Source organism: Sciurus carolinensis, chromosome 1, assembly GCF_902686445.1.
Source record: "Sciurus carolinensis chromosome 1, mSciCar1.2, whole genome shotgun sequence".
NCBI lineage: Eukaryota > Metazoa > Chordata > Mammalia > Rodentia > Sciuridae > Sciurus > Sciurus carolinensis.
The window spans coordinates 68,831,478-68,852,411 of NC_062213.1; the positions used below are offsets into that span (position 1 = coordinate 68,831,478).

General features: G+C 34.5%; 1 protein-coding gene across 9 annotated transcripts in view; it reads left to right on the plus strand.

The window, feature by feature from the left end:
• Pde7a (phosphodiesterase 7A) overlaps window positions 1–20,934 on the plus strand; it is a 108,274-nt gene that overhangs the window by 41,936 nt on the left and 45,404 nt on the right. For all 9 annotated transcript variants that reach the window (XR_007107145.1, XR_007107146.1, XR_007107147.1 and 6 more), the window contains exons 2-3: window positions 8,755–8,815; window positions 10,956–11,039. Coding sequence is in view for 1 of the 9 variants with exons in the window: in XM_047540775.1 (XP_047396731.1) it covers window positions 8,755–8,815; window positions 10,956–11,039 (145 nt within the window). In the remaining 8 variants the exon portion in view is untranslated. The remainder of the gene's footprint in view (window positions 1–8,754; window positions 8,816–10,955; window positions 11,040–20,934) is intronic.

The window sequence follows — 20,934 nt, forward strand, 5'->3', positions numbered from 1 at the left end:
CATTGTGTCTTGATTATTTCTGTATTACAGTGTCAGGAATATAGTAGAAATTTGAGAAGTAGATGCTGGGGAACCATCTTAGGGAGCCAGCCTGTTAGCTGATGTGGGAAATGAAAGCCAAGAACCTAGTCCTGTTAGGGGTCAGGGAAGGTTTCCCAGGCATCTGACATGCACCATGCAAACTCCCCTCAGGAACTGTTGTGATTGCAGTTAGGCTTAGACTCGATGTGAAGCTAGAGTGGTTAGGGCATTATCATTTTTAGATCTTAGATATTTTAAAAGTTTGCTGAAATTTATGGAGAGCCCACTCTGAGCTAGCTTTTGCTTTACAGATATTATTTAACTTCTGTGAAGGAGAGGAAAATAAGACAGAGTGATGGTGAGCTGCTCAGGGTCACATGCTCATCTTCAAGCCCAGTAGAGTTCTGAGATGGCAAAAATAATCTCAACAGAGATGGGGTGTAGCTCAGTGGTAGAGCACTTGCCTAGCAAGGCCCAAGCCCTGGGTTCAATCCCCAGGACCTCAAACAAATCTCAATAGAACACTGGGGACTGCCTTTCTTACTGTTTCTTTTCTTCTCTGTATCTCAATTTTAATTTTTCCCTTCTCCCCCTTTTAATCCTTCTCTTTTAGACTAAAAGATAATGCAGATTCTTGTGGTTACTATTAGCCAAAAAGACATTTATAAAAATATTTAAGTACTGTACAAAAAACAGCAATTTTATTTGCTGCAACTGTATATGACAGTACTTGAGCAACTAATTGGAAGGGAAGTGTGAAGAGAAAGGAAGCATTCCTGGGCTAAGCATGGTGGTAGTGGGCTAATTTGGGGTGCAACCCAGGCCAGAGTGGCAGAGAATGACCCTGAAGCCCTTGCTAGCCACTGTCTCTGACTGCAACCTCCTACAAATGAATATTGGGCTAAGATGCACTCTGCTGCTTTGTCCCATTCCCAGGCATCCTTGGAGTTTGCTGAAACCTTAGTGGGCTACAGAGAGTAATCAAAGACTCTTAACACTCACAGGTCAAACCTGGTCTCGTGACAAAGTAAAAACATTGATTCGTGCAAGGATCAGCATATTAAAGTTTGTTAGTCCCATAAGCACGAAGTGAAAAGTTTATGACCGTGTGTTTTGAATGATTTTAATTTAGGAAAATTTTAATTTACATATGTAAATTTTTTATGCTTCATATTGACAGGTATAGAATTCACTTCTTTTAAATAAACTCTTTGTACTGAGCATTGGATAATGAAAATAGCATGAGTATTTGAACTATTCAGGCTCTATTCAAATACTTTAGAATCATCTTTTGTTTACTGTGGATATGCAGATGGCTTTTGTCTTCTGATGGACTGCCGTCCTTGACAGTCTCTCAGTCCCATGTGTTTATTTCTTCCGTCAGTTCTAGCTGTCCTCACCTCTCTCCTGGACCTCTGCAGTGGCAGCTGAATTGCCCTGAACTCCTATGTATATAAACTGAAGTGGTCTTTCTAAAATCAAAATCTGCTAAACTACTTTATCAGGATGAAGGCAGTACACCTTCATGAGGAGGCCTCTGAAGGTTCCCAGAGGTCTGGCCTTGGGTTTCCCACTGCTCCAGCCTCATCTGGCCCAGGTCACCTTCCTGCACTCAAGTTACCCTGGTCTTCTGTCTTTTCTACTTGCCTTGCTTGGTTTTTGTCTCGCTCCTGGACCCAGGTGCTGCTTTGGTCTGCAGGACCATTCTTGCCTTCTTTTTCATGTTCTTACTACCTCACATGTCAGCTCAGGGAGGTTTCTAACACTCTGAAAACAAGTTCCTCACCTCTTAAGAAGGTCAGACCCAGGTTTTGTTGGCAATTCCTGTGAACTTTATAGCACTTGTTGAAATTGCAATTTTCTGTTTAATTTGATTAATGCAAATTCTAACTAAACAAGGGCAGGAGCCACATCTGCTTTTACTCAATAATTTTATCCTTGCCTTTTAGTACAGGACCTGGCACAAAGTAGCAGCTTAGAAAATATATGCTAAACACTTGAATGAAAATTCATGAAAGACTTTTTCTCAGCAATACTACCCAAGACTGTACAATGAACTGTAGCTCCTGAGGGGACAAAGCCATCTGCATGTCCACAATAGCCTCTATTGTTATGGATGGTCATGAAGATGAACAAGTGGAGGCACAGTGTGTCAGTAGATGGTTCACTCACAGTCACAAGAGCAAGACTTGTACCAAAAACTTTAAAATATTAATGAGATTGCCAAGTGGTTTTGAAAGTAATATAATTTTAATTATTTGAAAATGCACTGTTAACAGCCTGGTCTTTGTCAGTAAATCCAGAATGAGTGAATTATAATGTTAAGTAGCTCTGACAAATTTATGACAGCCTCTAACATTAATGAAGCGATCCAAAGGAAATAAAAAGTTGAAGAAATTCAATGTTAGAAGTTGAAAAGAGTAAAATAAAGTAATATTTTCAAATGCAAGGACATTATGTCCGTGAAACTGGCCTGTGTGAAAAGAATGAGAAAATTTTTAGTCCTGCCAAGTATTTTTTGAAAATCGTTTCAAGACATTCTGTTAGTATTAAGATTGTAGAAATGTCTGGGGCTAGCCTGAGATCACTTCTGTCTTCTATATCTTGGGAGATGTTAGGTCAGCTAGGGTTTTTTCCCCCTTCTTCCAGCATTTCTTAAGCTGTTCTACTCCAGCACTGGGGTTGTGGCATTAAGCATGCCCTGGGTAGGAAGCCTGGCCAGGCAGTGCATTCTCAAAAGTCAGGTGCTCACTGTTGGAAGGCAGCTGCTTGAGGTTCAAGGCATTCAGTGTCCCTTTCTTTTGCCTGGGGACAGCTGGTTGTTTATCAGACTCCTAAGAAGTCTTCCTTGCTCATTGCTCACTGGTAGAAGAGAGAGATTATGCAGCGGGTTTTTGATTGATCCAATGGGAATTACATTGATCTGGTGTCTGGCCTTGGTTCTTATCAAGTGGATCACCTCTAAGGTAGGCCATCTTTACTCTTAGGACTGTGATATCAATCATTAATGTACATATATGATAGGAATGAAATAGGTAATTTTCTTCTCCTTTTGCCTCAGTTTCTGTTTCTCTGATTAAGAGGGCCAGAGTCTGTTAGCAAAAAGCTTAAAAATTACTGTTTGCAATTTTTATTCTTAACTCACTTTATTCCTCTTGAAGGGTTTTTTATGGTATCATTCCTGAGTAGCTTTCCTTGGTTTCATTCCCTTAAAAAAAGTTTTTATGATTAAAGAAGTTCAACTTTAAGTTTATAAAATTAAATAATTTAGACTTTTGGTTATACATATTTTAAACAATATCTTTTGGAGACTGTTACTGGTGCTTGACTATTCAACATATAATTATTGAGGATTTCTAAACAATAATCAGCATTTTAAAAACTGAACTCCACCCTCTGTCATATTCTCTTAAAGGTCTTGGCTGCTGCTAAAATGTATGCCTTAGTTATAATAATTGACAAAACAGTAACTGTTGTTTTTGAAGTTGAATTGTAAGCATCAGACTTGAGAAATGCTTGATGAAATGCTAGCTAGCTGATTGCTATTTAGACAAGAACCAAAAACTAAAGGAATATTGAAGATTATACTATTTGAAATTATTTTTTCCATACTTGTATAAAAAGATTATATCTTTCATCCACCATGCCACTTTTTCTTTATGTATTAAGAAACTGAAGAGTATTAATATAAAATTTAAAGAGCTATCACTATTTGCTGAGCAACATTTTGCTGAGCAACATAGAGCTTTTATGAAGTTAATTTTCTTTTTCAAGAAAGACTTTAATCCCTGCTGTGTAATATTCACATCTAAGCAAAAACATTTTAAGTGTGTTTCTTAGTTGGAGTGGTCCTCTTTTTTAAGTGAATATGATTGAAGAAGTATCTTTAAGGAGCATAGTATACTCAAATTAAAAAAAAAAACAACCTTTTTTTTTAAAGTTAAGAATGAATTTTATTGCGTCGACAGCTATTTTAGAGGATTAGCTTGCCAAGTTATAGAAGGAAGGTCAAGTTCGTGTTAATAATGCATTAATTGAATTATGGATGTTTTCAGACTCTACTTTTTAAAGGATCATCAAAAATCTAGGAGAATGCTAATATTTTATTTTTTTAAAAAAAGAATAGGAAATGGATCAAATTCAAAGAATTTGAATTCAATGGGTACTCAAACCACAACGTGTTTTTCTAGTATATGTAAGATTAGTATATTCTGAAAATGCTCATTTTGCTCTATCAGAGAAAACAGGTTTTAGAACTTTGGTGGTGCTTCATCGTTTGCTTGTGTGATACTGTCTTTCGATATTGTTACCAGACATTTTATTTAGTACTACTGTGTTTAAGTCCTACAGCCATTACTTTATTAATCTGCAAAACGGGACTAATAAAGCCCACCTTATAGAGTTCCTGTGAGAATTAAGTGAGATATTGTATGAAAGCACGAGGAACATTTTCTGTTGTTACTTTTACCAATGTAAGGAAAATATATTTGCTTTTGTGAGCTAGATCATATAGTGGAATGCTGAACAAAGTGAAAACAATGTCACTTTAAATGTCTTTGCTGGGTTCTAAAGCATCTGTCTTTAAAAGTTATGTATTAACTAATACTTGGAACAACTTTTACTCCTTTTGTCATTTACCTTCAAGTCAAATCTTTATGGAAGAATGGTTCACCCAGTTTCAAGGTGAGCGAGTGTCTTACCAGGGCCCACAGAATGCCTGTGAGCATGGCAGTGAAGCCTTTGGAATCTTACAGTTTAACTTGTTTATGCTGCTGCTGTCAGTTTCTGATTAGCTCAGCCTCGCCCATGCTTTGACCTATACTAGTTTGCTTTACAAGCTGTTCCCAGGATGGCTAAATTAGAAGAGTCACGAGTAGAAGCCTCAGTTATTTCCATTCACTGGTGAGGTGAGGTGGGAATGTGGATGGTAGCCCAGAGTGCTTTGTGACTGGTGTGTGACACAGGATTTTGATGAAATTTGTTTTACTATTTTTATTAAGAATAAAGTTCTGCTAGTGTACATTTTTAACAGTGACTATCTTTAAAGAAATGTATGTCAAGTCTGTGTAACAATTTTGGGGTATAGAACACACACAGTGTTTTAAAAGCAATGTGATTCTAACATGGAAGTAAAATTTTATTGTTCCACTTCATAATTTATAGAGTATTTTTCTGAAATGACTTACTTTAGATCACTTAGCAAGATAACTTAAAAGTATTCATCTTAACTTCTCAGTCATATTCAATAAGAAAAGAGGATACTTGGATGTAAGAAACAAGCATGCTCAAAGTGTTATGCTTAGATGTGAATATTGCACACCAGAAATTAAAATTTTGCTTGAAAAAGAAAATTAACTTTATAAAAGCTTTTGTGTTGTGATGCATGATTTATCACTCAGGTTGTATATATTGATAGGTTCGTGTGTGTGTGTGTGTGTGTGTGTGTGTGTGTGTGTGTGTTTATACCCACGCACACATGGTGCTGGGGATTGAACGTAAGGGCCTTGTGCATGCTAAGAGTATGTTCTGCCACTGAGCTACATGCCCATCCTTTAAATACTACTTTTTAAAAAATCGTTTAGTTGCCAATGGATCTTTTATTTTATTTATTTATTTATATGTAGTGCTGAGGATTGAACCTAGAGCACATGCCAGGCAAGTGCTCTACCACTGAACCACAACTCTAGCCCTCAGATACTATTTTTAAAGCCTGTTCTTTTAAAAACTTTTTTCAGTCTCATTTGAATACATTTAGTAAAAGCTGTCATGTGCCTCAATATAGCATTTAAGCTAAATATTTGTTGACCTATCTTACTTGTTAGTATGTTATCATTAACAGAACAACTTGAATATTTTGCACATCCCCAAGAAATTTGTTAATATATACTAAAAATTAAATTCTACCTTTTTTGACAAGTTTTTGCTAAGACTAATATAGGTCTTACCACTATAATATCTAAATTAGTGATTGTATGAGTCTAAAATAGTTACCTTAAATTTAGTATGCTATAGATAAATGATAATCTAGATTATTTATGTTATTACTTGATTTTTGTTATAATGCTGTTCTCTTTTACAGAGACCTGGTGTCAGTCTTTCATAGTTCTTAATATGTGAAGTAATAAATGAGAGTTTGCCTTCCTAATCAGTGGTTATTTTAGTAAACACCCTTCCTATATTTAAAAAAAAAAATACTGTCCATTCTTCTAAAGAGCTAGCTATTACGGATAACAACCTAAAATTTGTTTTAACAGGCTATTGAACTACATTGTCATTGGACTCTACCAGATTGATAGGTACTGGCGATGACAAACTATTATATCATGATATCTGTAGTTTCCATAATGTTTGAATTGATAGAAATATTTATTTCCACATATGCCCTGTTCAGGTTATTAGTTACCCGTATTACAGCAGTTATTTAGGAGAGGCCCATAATCTTTTTTTTTTTTTGCCGTGCTGTGGAGGAGAGGCCCATAATCTAATGAACTTAATATCTTAGGAAGGGGATGGGATCAGCAGCCATGAGTGACTCCTTTTAGCATTAAGTGATGATAGTGGCTGTATGCTCTAGAATAAATAGTTTCCCATGAAACACTGCAGCAGCTTAGATTTTCCCTTGTTGGAAGATGTGTTAAGCATGATGCCAGTGGTGTATTCTGTATGATTTAGTCCCTTGAGATTTTAGATCATGATTTTTTTGGTAGGTGATTTTTACTTTACTTTTTAAATATCTGTTTTGTGAATATATAAGAACCATGTGTGCTACAAAATTTAAAAAGTACAAAGTTATATACATTAGAAAGCCCCTCTCCTACCTTTCTGTCCCTCAGCATCCTTGTAGACAATCGGTGTTGATAGTTGGAATTTTATTTTTGTTTGGAATGTTTGTTTCTCTTACATTTCATGCACTGTTTTTTCTTTTCCATGAAATCATATAAGGTTTTAATTGAAGTGTTCTCTTTCAAGAATGTAACTTAAGGTTTTGGGGAGTTGTTTTGCATATTAAATCCAAGTGAGAACTTCAAATAAAGTAAATTTTCTTTATGATTTACAAACTTGATTTTTTTTCCCCTTTGACATTTGTAGACATACGGTTAGGGACTGTCAGTCACATGCTGGAGGTTTTTTTTGTTTTTTGTTTTGTACCAGGAATTGAACCTAGGGGGTTCAACCACTGAGCCACATACCCAGCCATTTTTATTTTTTCATTTTGAGACACGGTCTTGCTGAATTGCTGAGACTGGCTTTGAACATGTAATCTCCTGCCTCAGCCTCCCCAGCTGCTGGGTTCACAGGTGTGTGTCACTGCCCCTGACCGTGCTGGAGTTTTCTCAGGGAAGAATATCATTCACCTGATGAGTCAAAATATATTCTCATAGCTTTAATGTGTATTTCTTTTGTTAATAATTTCAAGCATCTTTTCTTTTTGTTTAATGGCTTGTTATTTATTAAATATTCAGTATTTTCTCCACATATTTAAAATCTTATATTTATGGTATACAAAATCACAATAAAGTTTGTTTCTAGATTGTCTATTGACTATTTTCCCCATTTCTTTGCAGTGTCACACCACTTTATATATTAATTTGCATAGTGCTGATTTCATTTATTACTGCTTTTTAAGAATTTTTAGGCCTGTTAATCAACTAATATTGTGGATTACTTTTGATGTGTTAGACACTGTTCTGACCATTGGGATTTGTTCTGTATCTGTGAATACAGAAATGAACAAAATTCTTGCCTTCACAGAGCTTAGATTTTAATAGGAAATTTGGTCCAATTTATCTTCCAGATTTTAAAAATGTATTCATTTATATCTATTCTGTTGTTAATATATTTATAAATTATTCATTTATTTGCAATAAATGCATTAGTAATTTATGTGTCATATATTTATTTAGAGTTTACTAAATAATAGGTTCTGCTTTAGAGGCGAAAGTAACTGGTGGAATAAGACAGAAGGCTCTTGCTCTTGTGGAGCTTCTCTTTTAGTAACAAGCAAACAGAATAACATAAGCTAAGTGCCACTCAGGGGACTGAGGAAAGGAACTGTGGAACAGGGTGGCTGTCAGGTAGCTTTGGATTTGGTAGTCAGGGTATGCCTAGCTGAAGAGATGACATTCATTTGAGATCTGAAAGATATAGGGATGGTGATTGCAGTGCTCCAGGATATAGGAACAGGGTCAAGTGCAAAGGTCAGACATTTAACATGGTTGAGAAAAGCCATGAAGGCTGCATCACAGTGGTGAGGGAGGGGGCTGACAAGAGGACAGAGATGTGTGCAGAACACCAAAGACTCTGGAAGTCAGAACCTGGAGTTTAGAACTTACTCCCAGTATGGTGGAGGGAGGCTTTGGAAGATTCTGAGCAGAAGCTGAATGCTCACTCTTGATTTTATGTGACGAGAGGACTGGGGGCCAAGAGATAAATCTGGAAAAGCAGTAGATTGCCCTTTTCCTTTCTTTTCCATTTCATTGCTCCTGTATATTAGTCCCAAATCTTTTTCACTTTGTATTCATTTTTATGGTAGTTCTTAACTATATTGTATTATAAGTATTTGTCTTTACCCTGACTAGAGAATTCCAGAGCAGATACCATATCTAATTTCCTTTTGTATTTTCAACTTCTCTTGCAGTGTTTCACAAATAATAAATGCATGTTTGCTTAATTGAATTTTAGATCACATTTCATTGTCATGTATTTAAGTATATGCTTTTTTTTTTTTTCTAGAGGCGTGGAGCTATTTCTTATGACAGTTCTGATCAAACTGCGTTGTATATTCGTATGCTAGGTAAGAACTTTATTTTCTATCAACATCAGTTAAATTAATTATCATTATTTGAGGAAGAGGTGTCTTTCATTAGGTAGCTTTCATCTCTGGTTGTAGCTGATATGATTTATTTCACTGAAGTTTAAAATCTGGAAGCCAATATTGAATGTGATATGAATAAAGAAAAGTATTGTAGAATTATAGGTAATTGGGAAGTTTCTGGCTTAATAACTGGTATACTTTTTTCTAAAAATTGGGACACAATTTTAAATTGCCTTTTGAACATTCTTTTTGGAAAGTAGCACTATAGGGTTCCTAAATACTGAAGTGATGAATTCTGACATAGATGAAGACAAGACTATGAAATATCTGATCAGATACTTCTGTCACTGGGATTGTTTTGTTCTCAGTTGTCTGGCAAGGAAAACCATTTTTCTTCTTTTAGTCCTAGTGCTTAATTTTTTGGTGTTCTACTCACAGGTGAATTACTTTAGATGTGTATATGTATATTTTCTTTCTCTCTTTTCATTCACACATTCCATGATCCCTTCACTTTAATTCATACAATTGAACGTGCATATTCAGGTTCCAGTAGGCAAATTTACTCGTTTTTGTTAGAAGAATCTTCCTGTGGCTCTTCTCATACTCTGAATTCCTCCCTAACTTTAAGATATTGAGCCATCCTTATTCTTCAGCTACCTCTCTTTGCCCCCATTTCTCTTGCTTTAATGTTCCCCATGTAACGTCTTATCATCTTCCATAGAATGAAATTGTGGATTTATTTGTCTTATCCCATAAGATAAAGTTTATGAGAACAGGGACTTTCTGTATTTTGCTTACTGATATATGTGGAGGGCCAGACATAAAGGATGCTTTTTTGTCACAGTGTGAAGGAATCACCACATGAAAGAGGTTATCAGTCCTTATGGGTTGGAGTTATGTTAGATGGAATGAGTCTGGAAGGAAGTGATGTTCTTACTTAAAGAAACAAAGAGTAACAACATTGCAAGAGCACAGAAGATGGGACTGAAGACTTGGGGTTAGGAGATTGAAGATTGTAAAAGTGAAATGAGAAAACTACTGTCTTTGGAACCCACAGGGCTAGCTTTAAATCTTCGCTCACTGCATTAACTTCGTGGCATGCAGCATGCTGTTTAACTTCTCAAAGTCAGATTTCTACATCTGTAAAATGAGAATGAAGATTCCTTTTGCTGCTTGACTAGAGAACTAAAGCAATGCCCATAAGTCAAAAAGAGTGCCTTGTATGTAGTTGCTGTGTCAGTGTCGCTGTGCAGAGAGATGAGTCTGTCTGAAAGTCACATGGGTACATGTAGAACAACACTGAGCTTGTAAAACTAAAGTTTAAGAACCAGCTAAAGACCTTGGGTTGAAACTGGTGATAAGTGAGAAGATTGATCAAATCAATACTTAGAGCAAAATATATAACATTTTAATTTACTGCACATTTGTGAAATTGGAAATTGCTTGAGAATAGGTAATGTATTTTCTATTTTTCATATCCCTTGTAGCCCATGATATAGTGTGAGACACAGAGTAGACATTTAATACTTGTTTGCATCTTACTGTGGCTTTTAAAAGTTTTATTCTGAAGATTTTCTATCTCCTGTAAAATAGATTTTGTTTTCCAGTGGCCTTTGTTTTTTTAAACTTTACTTGAGTAATAAGATGTTAGATTGGATTATAATACACCTGAGTCATCTTTCAGAAAACTAACTTTAAAATGTAGGTTATAAGAATTATTATTATAATTCTTATGATATTTGTAGGAGTACTTTAAAAAAATTCTCCTTATCCAGCCTTATAACTCAGTGCTGAAAACTTGTGAATTCCTTCAAATAAATTAACTCTTAACTACTTGCTCCATATGTATCATTAACAGGCCACTTCTTTTTTTTTTTAATTTTTAATATATATTTTTAGTTGTTGATGAACCTTTTTTTATTGATTGATTTATATGCGGTACTGAGAATGGAACCCAGTGCCTCATACATGCGAGGCAAGTGCTCTACCACTGAGCCACAGCCTTAGCCCCAATGGGCCGCTTCTTAGGATGTGATGCCATATGGGCCTCTTTTGCGTGTGGGAGCTTCTTCACAAATGCCAACCTTCTAAACTTACTTCTGCTCTTAATTCTATCCAGGAGATGTACGCGTAAGGAGCCGAGCAGGATTTGAATCAGAAAGAAGAGGTTCCCATCCTTATATTGATTTTCGTATTTTCCACTGTAAGTGTTAGCAGTCACAAATGTTTCTCACAAACTTTCTAAACTAGTTTATATCTTCATAATATTATATAACTTTCCAAGTGGAAAGAATACAAGAAACAAAAAACTATATTGTGTTTGGAATTTTTAAAAGCATTTAGGACATAAGTGACACTACATTTCTGGATGTTAACAAATGCTTAACTTTTGCTAATCGGAAAAGGGAGTATTAAAATATTAACACCATTTTAGTTTTTCTTCTCTTATAATTTAACTGAAATTACTTTAGTACATTCATTTCTTTTAAAAATTTTTTAAGAAGTCATTTTCATTATAACTGGTTTGTCTTTACTGCTTTAAACAAACTATTTTTGTGTGAATGAATGATATTTTATAAAGGTATTTTAGTAGTTTGACAAGGAGTTGTCATTTTATTTGAAAATGCACATCATCTTCAAACATCTTGGTAGAATACATATTTTAGAAGCAAAAATTCTAAGTGGGTCTGTCCCACAATGAAGGGAAAGGGAAAAAAACAGAACTTCTAAACCCCTTAAATATTAAATGCATTAATCTGTTTCTGGAGGAGTTCCACTTTTGGTCATGTTGGGTAAAGTAATTTGGATTAACACCCTAACTAAAAAATTGAGAAAAACTGGATAAAATATAAAAGACATGTATTCAGTATATCTAAATACTAATAAGGCAGAGAAATGAGTCTGGCTTTTCAGATCACTCTTTCACTGAGTATCATGTGCTGATTCTGAGAAAAGTTGATAAGAAGCACAACAGAGCTTTTGATGAACACTTAAGGGTAGAGAAGCAAAAACAAGTATTTAAAGACCATCAAGGTTATGGGGTGGTTAGGTGCTGGTAAACCCTCCATGTTTAGGTTGGAACCCCAATGTGCTACCCACACATTAGAAATAAATGCAAGCTTTGAATTGTCTCAGTCGATCATTAAATATAAGATGATCCATGGCTAATACTTTCTGTTGCATGAGGGAAAGAGATGTTACTTGTCCCTTAAGGTTGCTAGCCTTAAACACAACCCTGAGAAATGTCCCAGGCTAAATATTCATCAGGACTTTTCATTTTTGGCACATCTCTTAAGGTCATGCATGGACACTTGGGACCTCTTTGGAGGTCCACTAGTAATAAATGCCTCCAAAACTTATTGGCATAAAACAATCACCTTTTTTATGCATATGACTCTGAGAATCAGGAATTCACTCAGGATCTATCAGATTTGACTTGCCTGTGTTGTATGATGTCTTGCTCTTTAATTGGGAATGACTGGGATGGCTACACTGGGTCCATATGTCTGGGGCCATGGTTCTCTTCATGTCATATACTGGGGCTGAAACCTTTAGCATGGCTTCAGCACTTTTAGGTCTGGTGCCAGCACTGGGAAGGCTGGAATTTCTGGGACTTATCAGCATTTCTCTTTCCATAAGTGGCAATCTCAGTGTAATTGGACTTCTGTTTTCATAGTACTGGGGGTTGAACACAGGACCTCACACATGATAGACAAGTGCTCTACCAGTGAGCTGCAACCCAAGTCCTTGTTTAAATTTTATTTTGGTCTTACCAAGTTGTCCAGGCTAGCCTTGAACCTAGTGAGCTTCCTATCTCATCCTTCCAATTAACTGGGATTAGAGGCTTGTACCACCACCCTTGACTATAATTAGACTTCTTACTTGGGAGCTGCCTTTTCCCAGAGAAAATATTTCAAGAGAAAGGAAGTGTAGGAACTTTGTTTCTGAAGGTCTGGGCCTGAACCCTGCACAGCATTATGTTTCTATGTTCTTGATCAGCCATGTCACAGCTTGTTTAGACTAATGGAGAGAGGATGCAGGCCACAGTTATCAAAGGGAATACAGTTGAAAGTTTTTCAATCCTCTTTCTTTAATCTGGCACAAAATTTGTTGAGAAAGTAAATTGGGTCCTAGAAGGAGAGGAGAGATAATCTCACAGAAGTATTCTTTGAAGAGATGATGACTTAGAAGTCTTTACAATGTGATAAAAGATATTAGGGCATAAACTGAGTGTGGTTCGGCATGCCTGTAATCCCAGGGGTTCAGGAGGCTGAGATAGGAGGATCATAAGTTCAAAGCCAGCCTCAGCAACTTAGTAAGGCCTTAAGCAACTTAGCAAGACCCTGTCTCAAAATAAAATACAAAAGGGCTGGGGTTGTGGCTTAGTGGTTAAGTGCCCTTGGGTTTAATCCCTGGTACCAAAAAAAAAAAAAAAAAAAAAAAGACATTAAGGCATAGATTTAAGAAGCATTATAACACACCTAGCTGTATTATATTGCATATTGTATACTATTATATAGTATAATTGTAAAAACTGAAGTCAAGGAGAAAATATTAAAGTAGTGAGAGAGAAAGAAGTCACCTTCAAAAGAGTAGTTAAGAGATTGGCAGAAGCAGATTCTATTTCATATTCTTTATTTCTTGGGTCCTCTAACTTGGGTAACAGTTTATAGGGTACATTGGCTTCAGAAGTAACTTCATCCTCCGCATCCTGGATGATAGTGGGGGCTACAAAGATGTGTTGGTGGGGTAGTGCTTTTGTACTTCATTTATAGAAGAAACCAAAATGCTAAAAAACAAAGAAAAGATAGCTGTGCTAGAAAAACAAATTAACTGTCAAACTAAAATTTCATCCACGAACTCTTCTACAGAGTAGAAGGAAAACGACATACTTCATAATTATTATATAAGGCTAGCAAGATTTTGATATTAACAGTCTGATGTAGGTACAGCAAGAACAGAAAATTGCAACCAAATCACTCATGGTTATAGTTGAAACATCCTACATAACATAATTGAATTAAATCTATACTATATTGGAAGACCAACGTATTTTGACCCAGTTTGTGTTTTTCTAGGATTATAAGGTTGGTTCAACATTGAAAAATCAATCAGTGTAATTTGGTACAACTTTATAGAAAACTATAAGACATTCTAGAGAAAAATCAAGGTAGTCCTAAATAGAGACATATATCATTGTTCAAGAACTGGAAAACTAAAAGATGTCGGTTATGATGGGTGGCCAGCACCCCAGCAGGGAGCAGGTTCAGGCTCAGGAGGTGTGAGCTGCCTGAGAAAATAAAAGGTCTGAAATAATCAGTAAGAAATAAGACAAAGAGGTTTAGTGAAACAATAACAAAACTATTTGTTTTTTAATGGAATCAACAAGCTGATTCTAAAACTTATATATAAGAATGGAAAAATTGGGCTGGGGAGATAGCTCAGTTGGTAGAGTGCTTGCCTTGCAAGCACAAGGCCCTGGGTTCGATCCCCAGCACCGCAAAAAAAAAAAGAAGAATGGAAAAATTAAGAATAACTCAGACAATAAAGAAAAAGAGCTATGTTATAGGATTTACTCCTCCTGGATATCAAAATTTATTATAGCACATAATAACTAAGTCAGGGCGATATTAGTTCAAGGATTGACAAATGGGAATAATGGCACTTTATATAGAGTCCAGAAACACAACCATACATCTGTGGTATTTGTGACAAATGTGGTAATATATTGGGTAAAAGTTAAATAGTGCTGTCACATGGATATCCTTATGGAGAATAAAGAATCTGAATTCTTACCAGATATGAAAAAATCAAATTTTGATTCATGAACTTTGCCAAATTATGCCAATAATTCAGATAAGATGAGGAATGAGAATTGATTTAGCTCTGTGGAGGTGGTAGTAGGGAAGCCTAAGATAAGTGTGGATACAATTATGAGAGAATAGAAAGATAGGAATTAAAGATAGCAAGTGCAGACAACTGTTTTAGAGACTTTTACTGATAGAAGGGGAAAGAAATAGAGTTGACAGGGGAAATAGAATCACTGAAGCTCAAAATTAATAGCAAAGCTAGAACACAGTTGAAAACTGTTCATGAAAACCTATCTGATTTAGCTTAAAGGACAATTTGTAACCTTTAAATATTTATGTTTATAAATGAGAAAGAATGAAATAAGTCAACTAAGTAGTTCAGTCAAGAAGTAGGAAAAAGAATAACAAAGGATACCTAAGAAAAGATAGAGAAAGTGAAAATAATAAACAGAATTTAATGAATTAGAAAATTATAATAAAAATAGAACTACTAAATACTGAGTTGATTGTTTATAATAAATTGCTAATTAACTTAACAGATAAAATGAGGTAAGATGCATACTCCAAAATTATAGGGGACGAACCTGACAGAGGTAAAGAAAATTAAGGAATCAAAATAGTCTATTTAGCATGATTCTAAAACTATATTTAAATAGCAATGTGATCCAGAAAATTTTCTTGAACGTTGCAGTTTATTTTTTCAAAACTTGAATGCAGATAATTCAGCTAAATGAAAACAGAAATGCTCATGTGGTCTGGAGTCATCAAGATTTGTGGGACATCTGTGAGGTTAAAACTATTTTCGTAATAATGCTAAAATGTTAATTTGCCTTTCTTACTCTTATTTCTCTCTCACAGGTCTAGTGGAGTTTTTTGAGGCTACAAAATGTGTGATATCTCATATTCGGTATAGTTATAAGCAGATATGAAAAATAGCCAGATATTGAAGAGATTTACAGAAGTGTAAAACAGTGTCTTTCTTCTCTCCCTCACCTTTTGTTTTTGATGAGATCTTTCTCTGTTGCCCAGACTGACTTAGAAACAACTTTGTGGATACTCCTGCCTTAGTCTCTAGAGTAGCTGGAACTGTAACAGTAACAGGCATGTACCATTGTGCCTAGCTTTCATTAACTTTTTTTTTTGGAAGACAGGTTTTTTTTTTTTAATTAAAAATATTTTGTCTACATTAACATGTTATGAGCTTATTGTTATTTATAAATGAAGTAATATATTTTAATTTTTAATTAATAATCCTATATTAATCCTATATTAATAATCCTATATCTGAAAAAACTAACAAATTAAAAGGTAAATAAGATTGACCTCAAATTTATAGCAAATAAACAGAAGTAGTATCTTTATAAGTATCATTCTGTTCTAATTTGCATTTGATTAGTAATTATTAAGATTCAGCACTAGCTCACGTGTTTACTTTATAGAGCTATGTTATTTTACCATGAATTTGTAAAAGCCTTACTAATTGTTTTCTAATATTAATAAATAAAGGAGATACTTCTAATGTATAAAATTAGAAAAGCAGCTAATACCAGTTTTATCAAAGAAATTATAATGAAAAAGCTACAATGAAAAACTTTAATCTCTTAAATTAGCAGATTTTTTTTTTTTTTTTTTTTTTAAAGATAACTCCTAAAACTGGGTTGGGTAAAATAGAAAATTTCTGTCATACATAATTGGTAGTAGTGGAAAGTGAAGTTTCAATTGGTAGAGCAATTTATAATTATAAGCAATACTTATAAATTGCCATTAAAATATTCATAGTAATAACTCCATGTCAAAAAGAAAAAAAATTTGTGCTGGAGATATGGTGTTCAGTGGTAGAGCACTCACCTAGTGTGTAGGGGAGCCCTGGTTTGGGTCCTTGGTGCCACAAAAATAAAAATAAATAAGTAATAAATATTTACACATTCACAAATTTATTTTTAAACAAGTAACAAATATTTATACATTTACATATTTATTTTTAAAAAGTATTTATATATTTTAAATTTTATGTATTTTAAATTTTAAAAATTAGATACTTAAGTAGTAAAATTAAAAATTTTAATTTTTATCATGGTAAATATCTCTCATCATTCTCATATAAACTAAATTATTTGGAGTAGACAAAAATTTTCAAGAGTATAAAGGAGTCCTCAAAACCAACATGTTAGAGAAAGTTGCAGTAAGTATTCTTTCTCAAAGTCTGAGGGCCAGTGATGCAGCAGATTCTTCAAGATCTTTTTCAAAGATTTTAAAACTCTTTTCAGATTACAAGAAAGGAACCACTCAATGTTATTGTATAAAGCAAATATAGCTTTTTTTAGAAGCAAGTATAATATTTTCACTGTAAATGTCAGTAGAAAACATTTTAAAACTATTATCAAAAGGAATTCCAACAACTTAAAAGAATAATACTTTCTTCTTAGTGGAGGGAGCAAGAATGATTCAATATATTGTTTGTTTGTTTGTTTCTATAATATAGTAGAAGCTGGTGACATTGGTTGATTCTGAGAGGGAAACTGGATGGCTTTAAAATGTGGAAGGGAAGAGAAACTTTTTGTTGTGAACCTTTTGAATTTTGATACAGGTGAATGTGTTATGCCTTAGAAAGTTTAAGTTAAAATATTTTAAAATACTGCGATAAACAAGGATAGACCATAAGGAAACCAGTAAGAGTTAAATCAAATATTGGTATTAGTATGAGGAAAAGTGTAGTTGTATTTGAGGTCTCTAGTATGTCCCCTGATCTTCACTAAATTTAGTAAAATTAGAAGATTTTAGAAATATAATTGTTATAAAGTGTTGGGAGTTTGAAATAGGAAATATATGTTTTGGTGGGAGAGGGAAGTAGAAATTATCAAATTATTGAAAAGAATCTAATGACACAAAAATAGTCTGTATACCTTCTAAATCTTTAGGAAATCAGGAGCAAATAATATGAGTCTAAAGGACAAAAAAAGAGACATAAAACTAAATATATTGGTGGTGGTAATAAAGGTAAATAGATTAGATATTCCTTTTAGGAGATAAAGATGCCCAGATAATAAGTAAAACTTAATGACAAACAGTGATTCAAAATAATACGATGCAGTATGAGGCTTGAGGATCAAGGGTTTGGGAATCCTGATCTACTGACATGGAAACTTTGTAGTATGGTATCTTAGAACAGTGGAGACAGCTCACTTTTAAGAGCAGTTCATTGCTTTCATGATCTAATTTTGTGCTGTTTATCAAAGGTGAGAAATATCTAAGACTTGGGTTGTAGTTAGAAATTATCCTTGTAGAATTAGTTCCTTAGTTACAACAAAACAGGAATATCTCTCTTTATCCAAAATATAATATAATTGGGAGGGTTTTTTATAGAGAAAAAGTGAATTATTTTCTGTTGGTATAGTAGGATCTGCTTATCACACAGCTCAGAATTCCTTAAACATTTTTTTAATCCAGTGTTTTTTTGTGAAATGTGATCTAATCAGGGATTGAGCACATGCTCCTGCTATGATTAAAACCTGTTACCTTTCTCTTCTTCTGCTGACTTCTTTGTTCAGTTTTGTCTGAACTTGTTCTCTGCAGGAATTAACTTATAAAGCTTGTCCTTAATTTAACCCTAGGCTTGAATTTATGCAAGTCTGAGCTGCCTCAGACTTCATGACCAACAGTCACTTTTTTCTTTCCAGCTGTGAACCTCAGGATTTCTTCCCTGAGGAATATTTTATTTCCCCTCACTCTAGTTGAAGATCGTTTTTGTGGTGGCAAGGTTGTTCTGTTTCTCTACTGTCCTGTGAAGTGTCCTGGAATGAGGATACCTGTGATTGAGGTCACATACCCATTCATCTTTTGTAATTTCAGTCTTGGTAGAGTTCCCTTCACTTGAGCAACTCTGAAGGATGGGCTAAACCTTCAGAGGTACGGAGGCCTCAAAATCTGCAGAGGAACTGAAGAATCAAAAGTTCATAATAAGCCCTTTTCCTTATTTATATATAATTTAAAATAATGCTAATTTTTCACAATGACACAAGAACTTACATACATGCCCAAATAAAAATAGTTTATAAATGAAGGCCAGGTACAGTGGCACAAGCATTTTGGGAGGCCAAAGCCAGAGGATCAAGTCAAGGCCATCTGTGGCAATTTAATGAGACCCTGTCTCAAAATTTTGGAAAAAGGATTGGGGATATAGCTCATCAGTAAAATGCCTGCAGGATAGAATCCCCATACCTGACCCCCTTCCCAAATAGTTTCTAAATGTTCTGAAGGCAAAATTCTGTATCTAAATGATCTAAATTTATTGTGACTAGAATTTTTTCTGCCTACTAAGCCTCAACTCACCTTTTCTGTACACCTTTTCATTTTTTTTTTTAAACCCAGAGGTGCTTAACCACTGAGACACATGCCCTACCCTTTTTTATATTTTTATTTAGAGACAGGGTCTCGCTAAATTGCTAAGGCTGGTTTTGAACTCTCAATCCTTTGCCTCAGCCTCTCAAGCTGCTGGGATTATAGGCATGCACCATCTGGCCTGGCGACCTTGTCACTTTTACCCTAAACTTAATATTAATTACACTTACTATTAATTTCCCTGTTGTAAAAATCTTGTCTCTGTTCTTTTATTGCTTAAATCCAGTCTGTCATTAAAAACCATGTATTTTTGTGTTCTAAAATAGCGGCTGTTTAATCCCCTCTCTGTCCTCCTTATCTCTTATCCTCCTTGATGTAGACCTTTGTCACCACTGTCTGGGATTATTCTGGTAAATCTCCTAACCACTGTCATTACTTTCAGGATTTCTGTTCCTTGCTTCAGCCTCTACTTCTCACCCAAGGTCAGGTCTTTCTCAAGGGAGGGAAAGTTTAAGATACAGGGGGAAATGTGTATTAACAGGTTAAAGACACTGTATGCTGTTAATGTGTTCATTAAAACTATTATTCATCTGTAATTTTGTATATCTTCTCTGTATCTATGAGGTACTGGTGATTTGGTTTTTTGGGTGCTGGAATAGTTTTAACATATTTCTGGATTATGGTTTTCTCCATGTTGAGCATGATAATCCTCTTTACTACCTTTAACTGGAGATTAGACATTCTCACTGCAATATTGAGCTTTTCTTTTAAGAGTTATATGTGTGTGTGTGTGTGTATTATAAACAACATTTGGGTGACATCATAGAGATGCATTCTCTAATGAACCAACTAGATCCAAGACAGCTTGTTGTCAGGGAAAAATTACAGGTCCCACAGTTTACAGCAAGCAATTTTATCATGTGGATTACATAGTTTGTTCTGCCATGAGCTTTTATGGTTTGGGTTGTCTTTTGTCATATTCCTTATTCTCTGAAGTACTGTACATTTATCTTTTCAATAGGATTTACCATAGGCCTTAATATTCAGCAAGTTTTGGCTGAAGTATCTTTTTAAATGGGGCAAAAAAGTGGAAAATCAGGTGAACACAGAAGCACACTGAACACAAGAAAAATCAGCCTTACTACTAAACAAACAAATTTGTATTACAGTAAATTAAAGAATCAACTGAGGTTCAGGTAGTAGGAGTTCACTTAGAGACTCTGGAGAGGACAGTTTGGCAGTATGCACCAAGCAATTTAAACATTGTTTTTCTTTGGTTTTACCATTAGAAATACATGCAAAGGAAATAATCCTATATAAATGTTGAAGTCTATGCAACACCATTCACATTGACCTTGTTTATAATAGAAAAATGTGTTAAATTAATTTAAATGGTGTTATTCACTGAAGTTTGTAGGAATAAAGGACCAGAATGTTTATATAAATAATAAAGGACCTTAATGTTCAGAAAAAAGAATTAGGTCTACACACACAGGTAATGATAAAGCAGACATTAGCAATGGAAAATTTCAGTAAAGAGTTCTTTTTGTACTATTTCTATTTGTGCAACTTTTTGTATTTTGAAATATTCTGTAAAAACGTTTAAAAGTGTGATATGAAATTAGTCACATAAAAATCATGGGTTTATATTGAGATTACATGTTTGTTAATTGATATTAAACCAGTCCCTTGGTTTATAAAAAAACATAAGAGTTCAAACTTTGGAAAGATACTTTCAAACTTGTTTGTATTCATGGTTGTAGAGGGTGGAGGGATTTTAATGAACATGAATCTTCTTTGCCAAGATGTATTTCTCAAGGATCTGGTATAAATCGGCAGTCAGCATTAGTTTGGTAGCTTTGTCACAATGAGTCTGCTTTAATTAATATATTCTATAATTTTTAAGTTGTCTTTTCTGAGATTGAATCTGTCATAGGAAAGCCCTTATTT